The sequence below is a fragment of the Eumetopias jubatus genome, unplaced genomic scaffold (assembly GCF_037043125.1).
Source record: "Eumetopias jubatus isolate StellerSeaLion01/CBP00866 unplaced genomic scaffold, mEumJub1_p1.0 scaffold_12, whole genome shotgun sequence".
NCBI lineage: Eukaryota > Metazoa > Chordata > Mammalia > Carnivora > Otariidae > Eumetopias > Eumetopias jubatus.
In genome coordinates this window covers 5,110,895-5,130,095 of record NW_028274818.1, presented here as the reverse complement: position 1 = coordinate 5,130,095, position 19,201 = coordinate 5,110,895, and the positions used below count along the sequence as shown (strand labels likewise).

The 19,201-nt window shown below is 44.2% G+C and overlaps 1 protein-coding gene and 1 non-coding gene across 5 annotated transcripts in view; both read left to right on the top strand.

Annotated features, from left to right (window-relative positions):
- The first annotated feature begins 1,034 nt into the window (after nucleotides 1-1,034).
- The window catches only part of SLAMF6 (SLAM family member 6), a 37,842-nt gene continuing 19,675 nt past the window's right edge, over nucleotides 1,035-19,201 (top strand). For 2 of the 4 annotated variants that reach the window (XM_028090875.2, XM_028090874.2), the window contains exon 1: nucleotides 1,065-1,173. In XM_028090875.2, coding sequence (XP_027946676.1) covers nucleotides 1,077-1,173 — 97 coding nt within the window. In that variant the 5' untranslated portion in view covers nucleotides 1,065-1,076. Of the gene's footprint in view, nucleotides 1,174-19,201 lie in introns of all 4 variants that reach the window. The other 2 variants (XM_088016938.1, XM_028090876.2) reach the window with 2 other exon arrangements.
- LOC114199217 (U6 spliceosomal RNA) lies at nucleotides 6,790-6,896 on the top strand. The gene has a single exon (XR_003607241.1). It is a non-coding gene; the product is annotated as a U6 spliceosomal RNA (small nuclear RNA).

The following is a 19,201-nucleotide window of genomic DNA, read 5'->3' as shown; positions in this document are numbered from 1 at the left end:
CCTAATTTCAATACTGTTGTGTCTCCCGGAATAGGGAGGCCCGAGGAGAGGGAGAGAGACGGAGGAACGGCCGTTCGCCATCTTATATGGGAATGGCTCACAGAGCCCCCAAACAATTACAATAGTAACATCAGAGGCACCTGGGTGGCTCAGGAGGTTAAGTGTCTGCCTTTGGCTCAGCTCATGATCCCAGGGTTCTGGGATCGAGCCCCGCGTCAGGCTCCCTGCTCAGCGGGGAGTCTGCTTCTCCTTCTGCCTCTACCCTCTCTCATGCTCTCTTTCCCTCTCACAAATAAATACATAAAAATCTTTAAAAAAACAGTAATATCAAAGATCGGTGATCACAGATCACCATAAAAATATAATAATAATGAAAAACTTCGAAATATTGTGAGCATTGCCCAAATGTGGCACAAAGGAAGTAAGTGTTGGAAAAATGGCTCCAATAGACTTGCTCGACCCAGGGTTCCCACACAACTTCAGTTGGTAAAAAGCACAATGTCTGCAACGCTCAATAAAGTGCAGCGCAATAAAACGAGATATGCCTGTAATGTTGGTGGCTACACAACACTGTGAATGCCATTAGCGCCACTGAATTGAACAGTTAAAACAGTAATTTAAAAAAAAAAGATTTTATTTATTCATTTGAGAGAGAGAGAAGGAGCACGGCACGGTGTGGGGGGACTGGCAGACTGCCGACGTGGGGCTCGATCCCAGGACCCGGAGATCGTCACCTGAGAGCCAAACACAGACGCTAACCATCTGAGCCACCCAGGCACCCCTAAAACTGTAACTTTCAGCTTACAACACCACAACATGTCATTTAGGCCATTTCACCACAATAAAAAAAAAAAAAAACCCACCAAAAAATGAAAAAAGGATCTAGATGGAAAACAAAAATGCCAATTCACATTGCACACTTAAGATCTTTGCGCTTTGCTCAGAAAAAAAAGTAAAGGGAGTAGTAATAAAATCAGGACTGCAGCATGTGGGAAGAGGGCTTACCACACCTCTGAGAGGAAGGGGAAGTCTCCGTGAGAACCAATCTCCATCTATGACAGAGCAGAGAAGAGCAGATGCCAGGCACCGGGAGGCCACCAGCACCAGCCTCTGCCGCTGACAGCATGCCCTGGTTGCTTCTGCCCCTCACGCTTGTCTTCTCCTTCAGCCCAGGTAAACGCTGCTGCAGACTCAGGTAGCCGCTCACTGACGCCCTGGGTTTGTGCCGCTTGCTCGATCTGAGTCACTTGCGCGTATCGTCTGTCTGTCTCTCTGCCATGGGACAGGGTGGGGGATGGGGCTCTCAGTTGTGCCTGAGAAACTGCCCCCTCCTCTCAATTTAGCACATGAGGTGCACTCGCTCCTTCAGAGGTCACGGTTTCACCTGTGTCTGCCTTTGAGGGTAGTCTCTGCGGGGCACGGGAAGTGAGCTTCTTCTAAGACCAGATTACTTGGGCTTTTTACAACTAGCGTGCTGTGGTATGAAGAGTACTGAGATTGGGAGAGTGGGTTCTCTTCCCAAAGTAGCTCCTGTCTTGCTCTGGATCCTCAGGTAGGTTACTGATTCTGCCTGAACCTCACTATCCTCATCGAAAAGATTGAAGATCTATGGCTCAGTGTAGCCACAATTTCTGGGCACAGTGAACACTAGAATAGTCCTATTAGTTTTTGCTTACTGTAAAAAAAGACATCTCCCATCCTCTCATGCAAATCAGGGTCTAGGCAGTCCAGCAGGACTTTAGGTGCCACAGAGAAAGGAACGGTTCCCCCTGTCTGTTATACGTGGAAAACATGAAGGTATTCTGTTCCGGGCCCTGGGCTAAGTGCTGCACACGCGTTATATACATAAGCCTCAGGACTGGACTGTGAGTTTGTACTATATTGACCCCATTTTAAAATGAGGAGCCAAGATGATTTAAAGAACTTGCCCAGGGGCGCCTGGGTGGCTCAGTTGTTAAGCGTCTGCCTTCCGCTCAGGTCATGGTCCCAGGGTCCTGGGATCGAGCCCTGCATCCGGCTCCCTGCTCCGCGGGGAGCCTGCTTCTCCCTCTCCCACTCCCCCTGCTTGTGTTCCTTCTCTCGCTGTGTCTCTCTCTGTCGAATAAATAAATAAAATCTTAAAAAAAAAAGAAAGAACTTGCCCAAATTTCATTAGCCAGCAGGTGGCAAGCTCTTGTAACAGTTCTAACAGTTCTGAGAAACAGTGACAACTGACCAAGCACAGCCCGAGCACAAGAGAAAAGACAGAAGTGAGAGAGTCACCACAGATGCAGAATTAACTAGATTGACCGGCAGCAGGAGTAAGGGGAAAGGCTGGTTTTCTACTTTCTGGGGACGTATTGTGATCAAAGCAGGCAAAAACCCCCGTCCTTACCGAGTTCATTTGAGCAGGGGAAACAAGATGAATAAGTGAAATGGCATATTGCACAGAGATCGATGATAACTAAGTCAAGCAGGGAGGGAGGGTATGAAGTACGGCAGAAGGGGCAGGGAAATTTCAGACAGAGTAGCCAAAGGTGGTGAAGTTGGGTGACAAAGGGGAGGGGAGGAGGGAGCAGCCATGGAGAAGGTGAGTTCAGCCTGGGACCTACTGACTTTAAGACAGCAGTGTGATATCCATGAGAAGATTTCCGGAGAGCAGCTGGGAATTGAGAACTAGCGGCTGGAGGCTTGGGAGTCATGGCACGGAACTAATAAACAAAGCTAAGGAGAAAGTGCAAGGAGGACAGAACCCTGGGCAGTGTGGGTAAGATGCAGAAAGAATTTGTTCATATATTCGAGAGCCACTCCCTGGCCTGGTGGCAAAGCCCTGCATCTTTGCCTCACTTTTACCTCCTTGCAAAACTGAACCCACCCTAAAATGAAATATTCTGAGTGTGCTCAGGTTAAAATTCTGAGTGTGCTCAGAAATATTCTGAGTGTGCTCAGGTTAAAATTCCCCTGCTCCTCCCCACTTCCATCGATACCTCTTGTAAAGACCCTATGAAATAGACACTGTCCTTATTCCTACTTTAGGGAAGAGGAAAGCAGGCACACGACACTTAAGTAACGTGTTTGTGTCACACAATTATGGGTTGGGGTGGCACCATAAAAAGAAACACAGGGGAATGCATTTGCAGGTGTTCTGAAGCCCAGGAGAGGAGCAATGATTGCCAAGGATGGACATCAGGGAGCCTGGCTCCAGAGTCTGTGCTCATAATCACCTCGCTATGCTACTTAGTTTACACATAGCTATGTATTCACATGAATGTATATATAATTACAAAATGTGACACCAGGAAGAAAATCAGCAAGGTACCATGAAACAGAAAAACCAAAGGATCTGCTTTGCTTGGGGTCAGAAGTTCGAGGAAGGGAAAGAAATCTGCTGCAGCAAGGATCTGGCACAAATCAAGTCAATTTTGAAAACAAGCATGAAGGAAGATGACTCATGTTATCCAAACTTCTTTCCAGTTGGTCAGACACTGTGACTTGGTATTTTTTTAAAAAGCTGAAAAGATAAACCATATTGAGAAATAATTCCCCTAGGTATAACTGGAATCGGGCATCATCATGCTCTGGAGAAAATGAATTTCATTAGTTTCTCTGTTTTATTCTTTCTAGATGGAAACATCAAACATTGACATGCATACAAATTACTAGGGAATCTTATAATACTGATTCTGAATGCAGGCAAACATTCTGCATTCATAATAAGCTCCCTGGTAACCCCAATGTTGCTCCATGGACCACACCTTGAGTAGCAAGGATCTAGATTTCACGGGATTTTAGTCATATTGGGGTTGAAGGGAGGGAGAAATAGGGACTAATTCTTTGCGTATGTTTGCCAGAAGCAGATACGGGTATTCTAATGTTCAGGAGAGAAGTGGTTGCAAGCATAGGCCAAGCCAATACATGTGAGTTAGTCATATGATTGTGAGGTTCTGAGTCAAAACTTTTCTGCTAAGAGATTGTATCCAATGGCTCCCTTCCTCTGAGCAGTGTTAGCTACTTCTCTTACCAACCATCCACACCTTCCAATGTTTATTGTTGCTCTTTATTGTTGCTCACCACGGGCAAGGACTTGTTTTGCATTTGACATTATGGACATCAAAGACAACTGTACTTTACCACCTCTCGGAGTCCGTGGTCTGCCCCAGGTGACCTCCAGCCTCCCATGCCTCTCAGCTTCCAGCCTCCCAATCCCCATCTAGCCTCAGCTGGGTCTCCATCTACAGGCAGATTTTCTTTCTTTCTTCCATTAAGGTAAAATTCACAAAACATAAAATAATAATTTAAAGTATGTAATTCAGTAGCATTTAGTACATTCACAATGTTGTGCAACCACCACTTTTATCATTCCAAAACATTTTATCACCCCAAAAGAAGACTCTATGTCCATTAAGCAGTAATTTCCCATTTGCCCCTCCCCCCAAACCCTGCTCACCCCCCAGCAAATACCAACTAGCTTTTTGTTTCTGTGGGTTCACCTATTCTGGACATTTCATATCAATGAAATGGTATGATGTGTGACCTTTGTGTCTGACTTCTTTCACTTAGCATAATGGTTTTGAGGTTCCTTCAAATTGTATCATGTATCAGCACTTCATTTCTTCTTATTGTTCAATAATACTCCATTGTATGTATGTACCACATTTTATTTATCCACTCATCTATATAGATGAACACTTGGCTTGTTTCTACCTTTTGGCTCTTGTAAATGGTGCTGTGATGAAGATTTGTGTGCAAGTATTTGCTTGAGTACCTGTTTTCAATTCTGATCCAATTCTGGATCATACGATAATTCTCAGATTAATCTATTTATTAATCGGAGTTTACACTCCGACCAGCAATGTATGAAGGTCTTAATTTCTCCAGCACTTATTTTCTTAATAATTATTTATCTTATTAATTCTTACCAGCACTTTCTGATGATGATGATGATGATGATGATGATGATGATGTTGATGATCACTCTCCTGGAGTTGGTATTCAAAGGTTTCTTTTCCTGTTCCAGCAATTCATTAGTTAGTTTCTAAAAGATAAAATTCATAGGCAGAAGCTTCTAGGAATTTCCTGAGTCTAGGACGTCTCACTGGTGACAAAATCCCTTCTCTAGTTTTATTCTGCTTCTCATTCTTGAGGGGGCATGGGACAATGGATCATATTCTGTAGCTACTTCCTGCTGGATGTTGGCATTGTCGTGGGGATCAGCAGAGGTGCAGAACCTCTTTCTAACTAGTCTGAGATATGTGGGTCACCGGGCTCAGCTCTGAGCTGTTCATACCCTTGTGTTACCACCATCTGTAATTGTATGGCCTCTGTATGCTTGGTCACAAACTGTACCAAACAGGTAAGTATGCAGGTCCAAAAAGTAATGAGTCGCGGGATTATTAGTGGCCGCAAGAAAGAGAGGAAATTTGTGATACTGGGTCGTGCCATTTGACAGTCGGCCAGACTTAATCAGGAGATCCTCCTCTGGTTGAAGGTATGCAGTCAAGCCTCCTGATCAAAGAGTTTTTTAATATCCACTTCCACTTCATCTGAGGTATTATTACCCCAGGTACAACATGACGTATTAGTTACTACACAGATTCCCCCCTCCTTCTGCTAACAAGTAGTCCAGAGCTGGTCTATTATCTCACACTACATTAGCTAAGGAGTCAAGGACAATTTTTAATTTCTTGAGGGCACTGCCTGTATTTCTAGCGAATGTTTCTATTGTGCCAATTCCTGACGGGTGGCTTCATGATATAAAACCTCCCCAAGGGGCGGTTAATGTGATGGCCAATCCAAAGCTGGCCAGAATCAGTCCCAGGGCTCTCTTTCCCCGATGGGAAGATTGAGTAGGATTATGTAAGGTCATCCTCACAGGACTCATGAAGCATACAATACATTGCCCAGTGAGCTGGACATCGTCAATGGACACGTGAGCAACAGCAAGAAGCAGGGAGATAAAAATCCCAGCTGGAGATGAGTCCCTTGGGAGCCTATGGTGGGATGATCCACAAATAAAAGCATATCCTGGGGTATGCAGGCTTAGTGAGCCTGCACTGAGTTAAACCAGTTAAGCAATTTGGGACCCCAGCTCGGGGATGCCATTGCATTCAGGAGACAATGGTCTGCTCCACAAGACTGTGTAATTGATTGGACCCGTGGCTGCCTTTCCAGGGGCCTGATTATATAAATAGGTACATCTGATTATATAAATAAGTACATCTCCAGCACCCCTTAGGTTTGGTCAGTCTTGTCCTTGCCTTACATTGACTTTCCCACGTCCCTGTAGTGTTGTCGCATCCCCTCACTGGACACCAGTGAGCTTCACTTGGAAAGCAACCCTCAGTGACACTGACAGTAAGAGGGGCTGTGGATGTTTCAGGGGTACACCCACAGCAGGGCCTGACGCTGATATGCAATTTAGGTATAGCACCCCTCTCCTCCCAGTACCATTAACAATGGGGGTAAGGTTTACACACAGAATTTCTCTATGGGAATGACCCAGCCATACAGCTATGGAAGGAGAACTTTTATTTTATTCTTAAAATTTATTTATTTATTTATTTATTTGAGAGAGAGAGAGAGAGAGAGAGAGAGAGAGCGTGAATGGAAGGGGCAGAGGGAGAGGAAGAGAAAATCTCAAGCAGACTCCCCACTGAGCACAGAGCCTGACTCTGGGCTTAATCCTACAACCCTGAGATCACGACCTGAGCTGAAACCAAGAGTCGGATGCTTAACCGACTGAGCCACCCAGGCACCCCGGAATGAGAATTTTTAAAGGAATTCAGGGAGCCCATAAAAAAACTTACATTAGTGCTTGCTTCGGCAGCACATATACTAAAATCGGAATGATACAGGGAAGATGATCATGGCCCCTGAGCAAGGATGACACACAAATTCGTGAAGCATTCCCTATTTTTTATGTATTAATCGAAATCAAATTTTGCGTTGTAATTGTGTATTATTTCCTAAGCCCCAAATGTATGTATTAAGCATAAAACCTGTTATAACTTAGAAAAAGATTTGCCACTGCTGCATTAGAATAGAGTGGACTTTACATCTAACATTTTTTTAAGAGTAGAGAATTTTTTTTCTGATTTTTACCCTTTAGAACATATTACTTAGCAAACAGGACATTTTCAGAATAGATTCAGTAACATTTTATTAAAGGATCTGTGTGCCAAGTACTATGCATACTTGTATGTTGGCCGATCATCTCTAACAATTTAATGTTAAAAATTATGTGTTTATCATACAGCCTTAAGTGGAGGTAGCCATGCCTCACTGATATGCTTTTCAGTCTCATTGAAAACTTATACCACAGCTCATATCGCTTGTTCTCTGAAATGTCTAAAGGAGGTGAGCTCTCAGCCATGAAGAACTTTGGCTTCTCAGAAACAGCTTGTTGCCAAGGTCAGGCTAAGAGGAGACCTGCTTACCCTTGTGGTTGCCCAGCTCATGTGAGCGGTCTCCACTTTCCCACTTAGCTAGCTCGCCTCTGCATATGTGCTATTGACCTGAAGGTACCTAACTAGCAGTCTGTTACTCTATGGCATATCTCCATTGACAAGTCATTTTAACACTAGTTAAGTGAAAAGAAAATTGATCATTCTTTCAGTAGTTTGGAGCCTTTGTGGTCTCAGATGTCCTGCTTCAATTCTCTTTGTGTGCTTGTAAAGTATATATATATATATATATTACTGTGGTTTTCAGGATTTTTTCTTAACACATTGACATCTAAAAAAAAAAAAAAAGATGTTCACACATTCTCAGGGTATGGTAAAACAGATAGAAGTAGCTTCTCTTGGTCCAGAGCAGGGTCCAGAGTCCTACTCACTGGGCTAACTCTCCTTAACCAGCTCCTGATGGCACCTGAATCATCCGCACAGGGCTCTTGGAAACCACTGGTCGGGAGCATTCCTTGTTCTCATTAAGCCAAATAACAGTACTTCCAACACCACTGTCAAATTGATTTGGTCTTCATAATTTTGTATTCTGGTTTCAACCAGAATCATTCCAATTTGTATTTTTTCATTCCAATTTTTAAATTAAATTTTTTATTCATTCTTAATCAGGTTCATCAGTAGACGCTGTTATTCGTAAGAACTGTGATTCCAGGAAATGAGGATAACTGATGCCTTTTTTGCAGTTTTGAACAAAAGCATTTACAACTGTTAAATTATTATTTTGTAAAATTCTTACAGCCTCACCATTTCACCCCCTCACATGCTGATTTAATATTTTTTATGTAAAAATAGTCCTTTTCCCATTGTGTCATTAGTTCTTAAAATGCATTAAAAAACAACCAAGCTGACTTTCACACCTTGTATGATCAGCTGTATTACAAACACATATTGGGGTGACAGTGTCCTGGAAAGACATAATATTTCTCACATACGACTTTACTGAGGAAATAATATACCAATTAGCATGGTCATGTCACCTTGTGCTTCAAATTGAAATTTTTAGGATCATGAAATTACAAAGTCAGATAAGGGATTTATAAGTATTTTTTTGGTAATGCCTTAGGCAGACTTTCCAGAGTAAATTCTGGGCCCCGTTGCTGTTTATGTTTTATTGGATATTTTTTGCCTTTTTCACTTTATCAGTTTCCTACAAAACCATCTTCAGTAAATTTTTCCTAGTCTCTTTAGGTGTGTGGTTGGTAGTCATGGGAGTGACACATAAGGGAGGCCAGAAGTTGGGTTGAGAGTGCAAGAGACTATATTGTGCTTTAATGATGTCATACTTGATAATAAGTGTATAAGTTACCAATATATGAATTGATGTTAAATACATCTCCCACTTAGGGACACCTAGATGGCTCAGTCTGTTAAACATCTGCCTTCAGCTCAGGTCATGTTCTCAGGGTCCTGGGATGGAGCCCCATGTCAGGCTCCCTGCTCAGCGGGGAGCCTGCTTCTCCCTCTCCTTCTGCCGCTCCCCCTGCTTGTGCTCTCTCTTTCTTGTCAAATAAGTAAATAAAATCTTTAAAAATATATATCTCTCCCATTTGAATTCCCGTTGGATAAAGTTATTTCTTGATGTGAAAAAAAAACTTACATTAGGGTCACTCTGGATTGGGTGCTGTATAAGCCATCCAGTTTCAGTCTGCGGGTGTCGGTGACATGTCCAACAGCCTTTTAGTTTATTTCCCTCTGCTATGAGTTTACTTAGCTTCCCTAGGGAGTTCAGTTCCCAAGGGTGCTCTGGTGTGTCTGTACCTTGAGATATTCCTAGAACCACTATGACAATAATGAATATCAGGAAAGTGTTCACACTAAGATCTTAAGGGCTAAAACACGGTACCCATCCTCTGGAAGCTCATGAGCAAGGCAAACAGGACTTGAAAACTATCCATTTTTACCATGTATTAGCAATGAGCGGTGGCATATCTCACTGAACAGTCACAGGGAAAATGGCTTAATCTCGCCAAGGCAGCAAGGCAGAACAGCAGGCTAGCACTGTGTGGACTGAAATCACAGCAGTTCAGATCTGAGTGTCCTGTCCACTGGGGTTTTACTTAACTGCGTGTCCCTGGAACACAGGTTTCAGGTCAGAGTGGCTCACGGATGTGTTTGTTGTTGTCTGTTGCTTCTAGCACCTCATCTCCCGAGCTTCTGGTGCAGGTGACTTTTCCACTCCAGAGTTGGGGATTCAAGGCACCACCCCTTCTAGTTTTAAAGAAGAATGCGTGGCCAACAGTACTAGGTGGGGCCCTGTGCATACTGGGTGTGGCTGATCCCGGGGTGACCCACTTTTCCATTGGAGGTGCACCCAAAGGCCAGGTTTGTTGGGTGAAGCCTGATTTCGGTAGGTAGGGGGAGGCAAAAATGCCAAGGATACTTGCTGAGCATGCTGGAGATTAATTACATGCTCAATGGCCAGAGAAAACTCCGGGTCTGGTGGTGAGGAGGAATGAGAGCCTTCAGGAAAGAGCCTCCCATGAGTCGTTCTGAATGGGCTAGATTTTGGTTTGGGTCGGCTCTTACCCTGGTGGGAGCTATTGGTAATAATTTTAAACAGTTTTGCTGTGTTTCTGGACACAACTTCACCAGGGTCTTTTCCAGAAGGTTCTTTTAGCTCCTCCTCCTGTCTTTCTAGAGGACTGAGGTCTCCAGGCACAGAGTGTAGCCTCCATTTGATGTCCAAAGCTCTGGCTACCCCAGAAATGACCTTTGATATGGAAGCCGACCCATTATCGCTTTGTAGTGACCTCGGTAACCCAAATCAGGGAAATCCCTCTTTTTCTTTCTTTTTAATTTTTTTGAGAAAGAGACAAATGCAAGCAGGGGGGTGAGAGGGGTGAGGGGGGTGAGGGGGGTGGGCAGGGACCGTGGGAGAAGGAGAGAGAGAATCCCAAGCAGGCTCCACGCTCTGTGTGGAGCCCGATGTGGGGCTCGATCTCACGACCCCGAGATCATGACCTGAGCCGAAATCAAGAGTCGGATGCTTAACCAACAGAGCCACCCAGGCGTCCCAGGAAATATCTCTTTTGATAAGGCCTTTGGTACTTAATTTGCCCTTTCTGTCCTACAGGGAGAGGCCTCCATCCACCCAGTGAATGTGTCTACAAATACCAAGAGGTATTTGAAACTCCAGGTGCTACTGGCATAACAGTAAAATCCATTTGCCAGTCTTCCCCGGGTGGTGCCTCCCAGTCTGAGGCACCACGGCTAAAGGGGGTACCAGAGGCCTGGCTTGTATATTATTTGTCTGACAGTAGACACACCGGTTTGCTATTCTTTTAATAACCTCTCTCATCCTTGGAATGTCTATAATCTTTGTTAACCACGGGCATAAAGCTTCTTGGGCATAAAGCTTCTTGGCCATAATGCGTTGAATCATGTGCACTCTTAGAAACCCCCCAGGCAGTTTGCTGGGTGCCTGGACTTTCCCACTGCTCTTTGTCATCCAGTCTCCGATTATCAGGGACCACGGGGAGCCCATCTTTGCTGCCTCTTCTGTTTCATCTCAGGAGTAGGTGGGGGTAGACTGATAAAGCGGCAAAGAAGGGATTACTGGCCTCTGCAAACTCTCCCCTGATCTAGCAGAACTTTCCGTGCCTGCGTCAGCCATACGACCTCCCGGTAGTACTTCTGGAATTTCCTTTCTGGTGGCATTTACAGTGAATGCCCCCTGCCACCTGTAGTGGCTTCTGCCCTGCTTCCAGCAGCCCGTGGATTTCTTTGCCATATCTGATTTCTTTATTTCCAGCATTTGAGAACCCTCTTTCTTTCCATATGGCTCCATGAGAGTGGATTACAGAGGTGTATTTAGAATCAGGGTGAATAGGTACCAGTTGATCTTGACCCGACTCTAAAGCTCTGCTTAGCACAATTGTGTCTGCGTTTTGGGCTGAGGAGCCTGGGGCCAGCTTCTTAGCCTCCACAAGAGTGTTTAGGGACACAACCACACAACCTGCCTGTCTTGCCCATTTCCTATGAAACCGCTGCCGTCTACAAACCAGCCTTCCTCTGCATTGGACAGGGCTCCAAAGAGTACATTGATCCGTTACTTCTGGGCAACTGTGGGTAGTAGGTGGATCAAGATCAGGAAGTGAGGTGGCTGGGTTGAAAGTGTGGCATGGGGTCTAGCTGCATGGCCTGACATCGCAGTAGTCTGTGCCAGGATAACCACAGAGGTCCTTTGGTTTCCGATAGACCAGAGACCAGGTATGGGGTCCAGACTGTTGTGGGCTGACCTGCAGTTTTTCTCTGCCTTTTTGATCGAAAGGCATGTGGCTCAGGCAGGGAGTCCAACCGCTGGCCACCACATCCAACCATTTAGAGAAATAAGCTACCGTTCTCTTCAAGAGCCCCAGCATTTGGGTTAACACCCCCATAGCCACTTCTTGTCTTTCATGTACATATAAATCAGATAGCTTTTCAAAGCCTGGTAATGCCAAGGCTGGGGGCTTCTGAAAGGAGGGCTTTAAGTCTATTGAAATCTTGATCACGTGTTTTATCCCACTCAAACAGGTGGGTCTCAGGTCCCCGGAGCTTATCATAAAGGGGTTTCATGATTAGCCCAAAGTCAGGAACACAGAGGCGGCAAAACCCAGACATTCCCCAAATCCCCCACAATTGCTTGTGGGTCCTTGGTGGGTCTGGCTGACATACTGCTTTTTCTTTCTTGAGGAAGACCTTGTTGCCCCCTTAGAAATAATAAGCCCCAAGCATTTTACACTTTCCTTAGAAATTTGAGCCTTTTCTTTTGATACCTTATATCCCTTGCTAACTAGAACATTTAACATGAATATAGTATTTTTGTCAGAATATCTTCAGTGAGGCTGGCTATTGGAATACCATCCACATGTTGCATGAGAGTACTCTTTTCTAGAGTTAACTCTTAAAGCTTGTTCTGGGATTTCTCCAGAGAGAGTGGGGGAATTTTTTAAATCCCTGAGGTAAACCAGTCCAGCAGTATTGTTTTCTTGGGGGGCTGACGCCTTCCCACTCAAAGGCAAATAATTCTTGGGATTCAGAATCTAGTGGGGAGCAGAAAAAGGTCTTCTTTAAATCTAACACAGTGTAATATTTACTATCACTTGGCAAATTGTCTAACAGGGTATACAGATTGAATACTACAGGATGTATGTCTCAAGTAGCCTCATTAACAGCTTGGAGGCCTTGAACAAATTTGTTCCTTGCTCCCTGGCTTTTTAATGGGTAAGCTGGGGTATTGCATGGGGATCTGCACAGCCTGATCAACCCTTGTTCCAAGAGTCTATTTATTACCCAGAAGATCCCTTTTATATCTTCTGGTTTTAAGGGGTGTTGCCTTACCCCAAGCCAATGATCAATCTGTTTTATTATTTTTTTTTAAGATTTTATTTATTTGTCAGAGAGAGAGAGAGCATGAGCAGGGGGAGAAGCAGGCAGAGGGAGAAGCAGACTCCCCACTGAGCAGGGAGCCTGATGCGGGGCTCCATCCCAGGACCCTGGGGCCATGACCTGAGCCGAAGGCAGACACTCAACTGACTGAACCACCCGGGCGTCTGATCGATCTGTTTTAATTCCACCGTCACTAGTGTGGCACTGTGGGCACATCCCAGTTGTCCTGGTGCTCAGACGTCCAGGTTAACCTGCGTGAGTTTAGCTCCCTAGGACCTGGACGCTTGGATCTCTATCCTTTCCTGCTCCCAACCAATTAAGGCTCCCAGTTTGGATGAAATGTCTCCTCCTGAAAGAGGAAGAGAGGACATTCTGGTGCATAAAGAAAAGAGTGCTTTCGTCATGTTGACCCGATGCCACAGGTCAGAGTCTCCAGAAATCTTTTGGTTTCTCCTCTTCCCGAGACTCCTTTTATACTACATTTTGTGTTAGAAAGGCTACCCTTTTGGGTGCTCAACACAGAGGAAGCGGCTCCAGTACTGAGCGAAAATTCAACCGACTCTCCTCCCCACTGCGAGGGTCACCAGGGCTCCTCACAGGAAATGAGGATCTGGTCAGCTGAAGCTGACCTGGGAGCCCCACGGTCCCGTCACATCCCATCCTTGCTGAGGGGCAGCTGGGATGACTCAGTTTTGCCCATCCTCCTTTTGGGGGCCGTGTGAGCAATTCTGTTTCCATTGCCCTTTCTGTTTACAGTAAGCACCCTGACTGTAACCCAACTCTCTCAGAGGCCTCTTGATCCCACGGGTGGGGGAGCGGGGGAGGGCAGGGCGGGGACTCTCAGCCACGATGTCTTCCTTCCTGACCCTGGGTTACCTCCGGACTGATAGTCTTTCAGCCCCTTCTCTGGCTTTTGCCACCACCACAGACTTTTCTTCTGCCTTTGGGAGGATGGTTAGTAAAGCTTGGATGTCCACCCAGACTGGACTGTGCATAGAAAATGTACAGTAAATTTATAAATTCAACTAGATCAGCTCATAGTCCCCCGGTGTGCCTTCCAGTCACACAGGTCTGATGTTGAAAAGAGGACACGCACATTAATGAGACGTCTGTGACCGTGAGGGACCTGTCTAAATGGGAATATTCCAGCCCCAGGCTGGAAGCGGGTCCCTAATCTAGTAGTGCTATCTGGTAAGGGAGGAGACATCGGGGACTGCTTGGGGAGGTGTTATTGGGAAATCAGGGGTTAGCACTGATGGGGCTGGAGGAATTGGGGTCTGGGTGTCACTAAGGATCTGGATACCAAGGAAATAAGGCAGAGGTTTATTACGACTTAATGGCTGACTTGGAACTGTAGAAGGGATTTGAGGCAAATGGCTTCTAGCTGTATGTCTTCTGACTTAAAGGAATAGTTCTTCATCAGATTTAATATGGGAAGTATTTTTGAAGTTTTAGGTTCCACCTTTATCCCACAAATTTTACATTTCCTTTATAAATCTTCATTTCGGTATAGTTGCATAAAGCATTGAACATATGGGATCTCTTCCCATTTTCTTACTTTTCTACAAAATAATTTTAATTGCAACGTGGCATTGAATTTTAAAGTTCCATTTCCTGGCCACTTTTCTCCATCCTCTACAGTATATTGTGGCCAGGCTATGTTGCAAAAGGAGATCACTTGCTTTTGCGTCCAGGGCGAGTATCCAGGAGGAGCTTCCAGTTCTGGAAGCTACAGCCCAAGGGCTTTCCCTCGGAGTAGAACTGGTCCCATGTTCTGGGAATTTTCCTTAGAGTCTCCTAAGCTACAAAGGTAGCTTACAGTGAGTAGCAGTGACACAAATGTCACACCATCTTGCTCACAGAATATTTAAGACTCCAGTGGCTTGTCCTTAAGAAAAAAAACTAGAGAAAGAAAGATGCCCCAGTGTCTTCTTAAAAGACGTTTGGAGACTGCCAAGGACTCTGGGGTGTCTCTCTTATCAGTTAGTAAAAGGGAAGGTAAACCCGAGAACCAGGGATCCCTACTTACAGATTGCCAGGAAAGAAAAGAAAGGAAGGGCAAGGTACATAAAGGCCAAGTAGCCAGGGTGGTGATCCAAACAATCAGCAACGGTGTATTGAGTATAAACATATGACCCAGATATTAGATCAGCCAGGACGGAGATGTCTGGCAATCTCCCAGACTCTAAGCACTGGATACCAGAACAACAGTGTCCAGAGTCCCTGACAGAGGGACCACCCAAATTTACCCTCTGACTAGTCTTTAAAGGAATGTTCTCATTTTACCAGGAGCATCCAAGCCTCCTGAAGAGCCAGGTTATGCCATCTTCCTGTTTTTCCTGATTTACTCAGACTTTGGGAGACAACTCTAATTTACCTCTAAAAGCTGTGCTGTCGACCCAGCTTATGCCAGCAGAGATCATTTTGAGTAAACATACTCAGTGTGGCCGCTGGATTTCAGGGGAGATCTCAACGCTGGTGGCAGTTATAGACACAAGGAGGGAGAGCCCCACGAGGAATCCGCGCCCGGAGCATCCCCAGGAGCTTGAATGGGTTAGCCCAGGACCAGCTGTCACTGCCCTCTGCTCTGCCTGTTGGAAACCAGGGAACTGGAGGGCAGAACCTCAGAAGGACAAGAGTCCCATCTGGGTCACCAGAATTTGTTCCTGGACCAATGTGGGTCGGGTCTGGGGTGAGTTATAGAGAGAGACTACGCCAGCTGAAGTTGCCTTATGAAGTCTTCTTTATTTGCAGCAAATAAAGAGAACATGGAGAATAATTTCCAAAGCTGTGACTCCCCAAACAGGAGTAAGCAGTCTCCTTTTTTTCTCTCTCTTTTTTAAGTCAATTTTTTAAAATTCAAGTATAATTAACATACAGTGTTACATTAATTTTAGGTGTATAGTCTAGTGATTCAACAATTATATACATTACTCAGTGTTCGTCATGATGAGTGTATTCTTAATCCCCTTCACTTATTTTACCCCACCCCCACCCCCACCCACCTCCCTCCTGGCAACCAGCCGTTTGTTCTTTATAGTTAAAAGTCTGCTTTTTGGTTTCTCTCTTTTTTCTTTGCTTTGTTCCTTAAATTGCACATATGAGTGAGACCATATGGCATTTGTCTTTCTCTGCCTGACTTATTTCACTTAGCATTACACCCTCTGGATCATCCATGTTGTTGCAAATGGCAAGATTTCATTCTTTTTTTATGGCTGAATAATATTCCATTGTGTGCATACCACATCTTAATCCATTCATCTATGGATGGACACTTAGTTTGCTTCTGTATCATGGCTATGGTAAATAATGCTGCAATAAAAGATATAAGGGTACCTATATCTTTTAGAATTAGTGTTTTTATTTTCTTTAGGTAAATACCCAGTAGTGAAATTACTGGATCATATCATTTTATTTTTAATTTTTTGAGGAACCTCCATACTGTTTTCCACAGCAGCTGCACCGATTTGCATTCCCACCAATAGTGCAGGAGGGCTCCTTTTTCTCCACAACCTTACCAACACTTGTTATTTCTCGTGCTTTTGATTTTAACCCTTCTGACAGATGTGAGGTGATATCTCATTGTGGTTTTGATTTGCATTTCCCTGATGGCAAGTGATATTGAGCCCTTTTTCCATGTTCCTGTTGGCCATTTGGATGTCTTCTTTGGAGAAACATCTGTTCATGTCTTCTGTCCATTTTTTTAATTGGATTATTTGTTTTGAGGCTGTTGGGTTATATAAGTTCTTTGTATATTTTGGATGCTAACCCTTTATCAGATATATCATTTGCAAATATCTTCTCCCATTTGGTAGGTTGTCTTTTTGTTTTGTTGATGGTTTCCTTCACTGTGCAAAAGCTTTTTATTTTGGTATAGTCCCAATCATTTAATTTTACTTTTGTTTGCCTTGCCAAAGGATACATATTTAAAAAAATATTTCTATGGCTGATGTCAAAGAGGTTACTGCTTGTGTTTTCTTCCAGGAATTTTATGGTTTCATGTCTCATATTTAGGTCTTTAATTCATTTTGAGTTTATTTTTGTGTATGCTGTAAAAAAGTGGTCCAGTGTCATTATTTTGCATGTAGCTGTCCAGTTTTCCCATCACCATTTGTTGAAGAGACTGTCTTTTCCCCATCATATATTCTTGCTTCCTTTGTTGAAGATTAATTGACTATATAACTGCTTTTATTTCTGGGCTCTCTATTCTGTTCCATTGATCTATGTGTCTTTTTTATGCTAGTGTCATACTGTTTGGATTGCTACAGCTTTGTAGTATATCTTGAGATCTGAAATTGTGATTCCTCCAACTTTGTTCTTCTTTTTCAGGATTGCTTTGGTATTCCGGGTTTTTTGTGGTTCCATACAAATTCTAGGATTTTTTTTGTTCTAGTTCTATGAAAAATGCTATTAGTATTTTTGCATAGAGATTGCATTAAATTTGAAGATAAGCAGGCTCCTCTCATTGAATTCTGGGATGAATATGCAGAGAGGGAGTTCCTCCTCATTGCATGTAATGGGCAGGCATAGAGTTGCTCATGCTCACTCAGAAAACATGCCTATACATACATTGTATGTTATGCTAATGAGGCTTATGCTCTCCCAGGGCAGGGATTTTAACATTATGATGAAGCTGAGGTAACCATTGGGCACTTTATGAGTCATCTCCCCAGGCATGTCCTGGGGGCAGGGGACGGAGGGGGGGTGGGGGGATCCTATTCAAAATATTTCTTTTCCTCTTCCAGCAATTCTTTAGCTTGTTTCTAAAAGATAACATTGATAGCTAGGCAAAAGTTTTGAGGAATTTCTTGAGTTGTGGGGTTCTTCTCACTGGTGACAAAATCACATCACCTGGGCCCTGAAGCAGCTCTCCTTGTGTCCAATGTCTCACAGAAAGGCTTTGGAACATTTTCTGTAACCTCTGTCCTTCACCTTCCCAAGCAAACTGCGTCCAGCCTTTTTCTTTTTTCCTAGACATTCAGGGGCCTCTACCTTCCACTTCTCCACCTTCTTCCACTTTGTCTCTTCTTCTGTCACAGACTCCTTTCTCGTCCCCCTGTACCCAAGCAAACTCCCCACAAATAAAAGCAGAGGCAAACAGGTATTTGAGCTCATCCTTGAAGGATAACTAGGAGCTCACCGGGTGGAAAAGGCGAGGAAGGGCATTTCAGGCAAAAGGAACAACAAAGCAGAGAAAAAACAGGGCATTTTTGGAAGAATACAAATAATTGAGCTCTGGGAACCTCTTGTTTTTATTCAAAACTCTGCTACAATGTTATCTACCCTGTGAAGTGTTCCCTGACAACCCCCACCTCTCCTGGCCCCTGATGCTCACTTCTTTGTCCACAGAGCACACACCTCTATTGATTCAACATTTATTGAGCTAGAAAGTGTGCTAAGTCTTAGGGATACAGAGGTAATAAGCACAATCCCTATGCTATAGAGTCTGGAAAAGAGAGGAAAACAATCTCATAATTACAACAAAAAGAAAGAAGGACTAATTTTTTTATTGCTATGTTAATCACCATACATTACATCATTTGTTTTTGATGTAGTGTTCCATGATTCATTGTTTGTGCATAACCCCGAGTGCTCCACGCAGAACGTGCCCTCTTTAATACCCATCACCAGGCTAACCCATCCCCCCACCCCCCTCCCCTCTAGAAACCTCAGTTTGTTTTTCAGAGTCCATCATCTCTCATGGTTCGTCTCCCCCTCCGACTTACTCCCTTCATTCTTCCCCTCCTGCTATCTTCTTCTTTTTTTTTTCTTAACATATATTGCATTATTTGTTTCAGAATTACAGATCTGTGATTCAACAGTCTTGCACAATTCACAGCGCTCACCATAGCACATACCCTCCCCAATGTCTATCACCCAGCCACCCCATCCCTCCCACCCCCCACCACTCCAGCAACCCTCAGTTTGTTTCCTGAGGTTAAAAATTCCTCATATCAGCGAGGTCATATGATACATGTCTTTCCCTGATTGACTTATTTCACTCAGCATAACACCCTCCAGTTCCAGCCATGTCGTTGCAAATGGCAAGATCTCATTCCTTTTGATGGCTGCATACTATTCCATTGTGTATATATACCACCTCTTCTTTATCCATTCATCTGTCGATGGACATCTTGGCTCTTTCCACAGTTTGGCTATTGTGGACATTGCTGCTATAAACATCGGGGTGCATGTACCCCTTCGGATGCCTACATTTGTATCTTTAGGGTAAATACCCAGTAGTGCAATTGCTGGATCGTATGGCAGCTCTATTTTCAACTGTTTGAGGAACCTCCATACTGTTTTCCAGAGTGGTTGCACCAGCTTGCATTCCCACCAACAGTGTAGGAGGGTTGCCCTTTCTCCACATGCCCGCCAACATCTGTCAT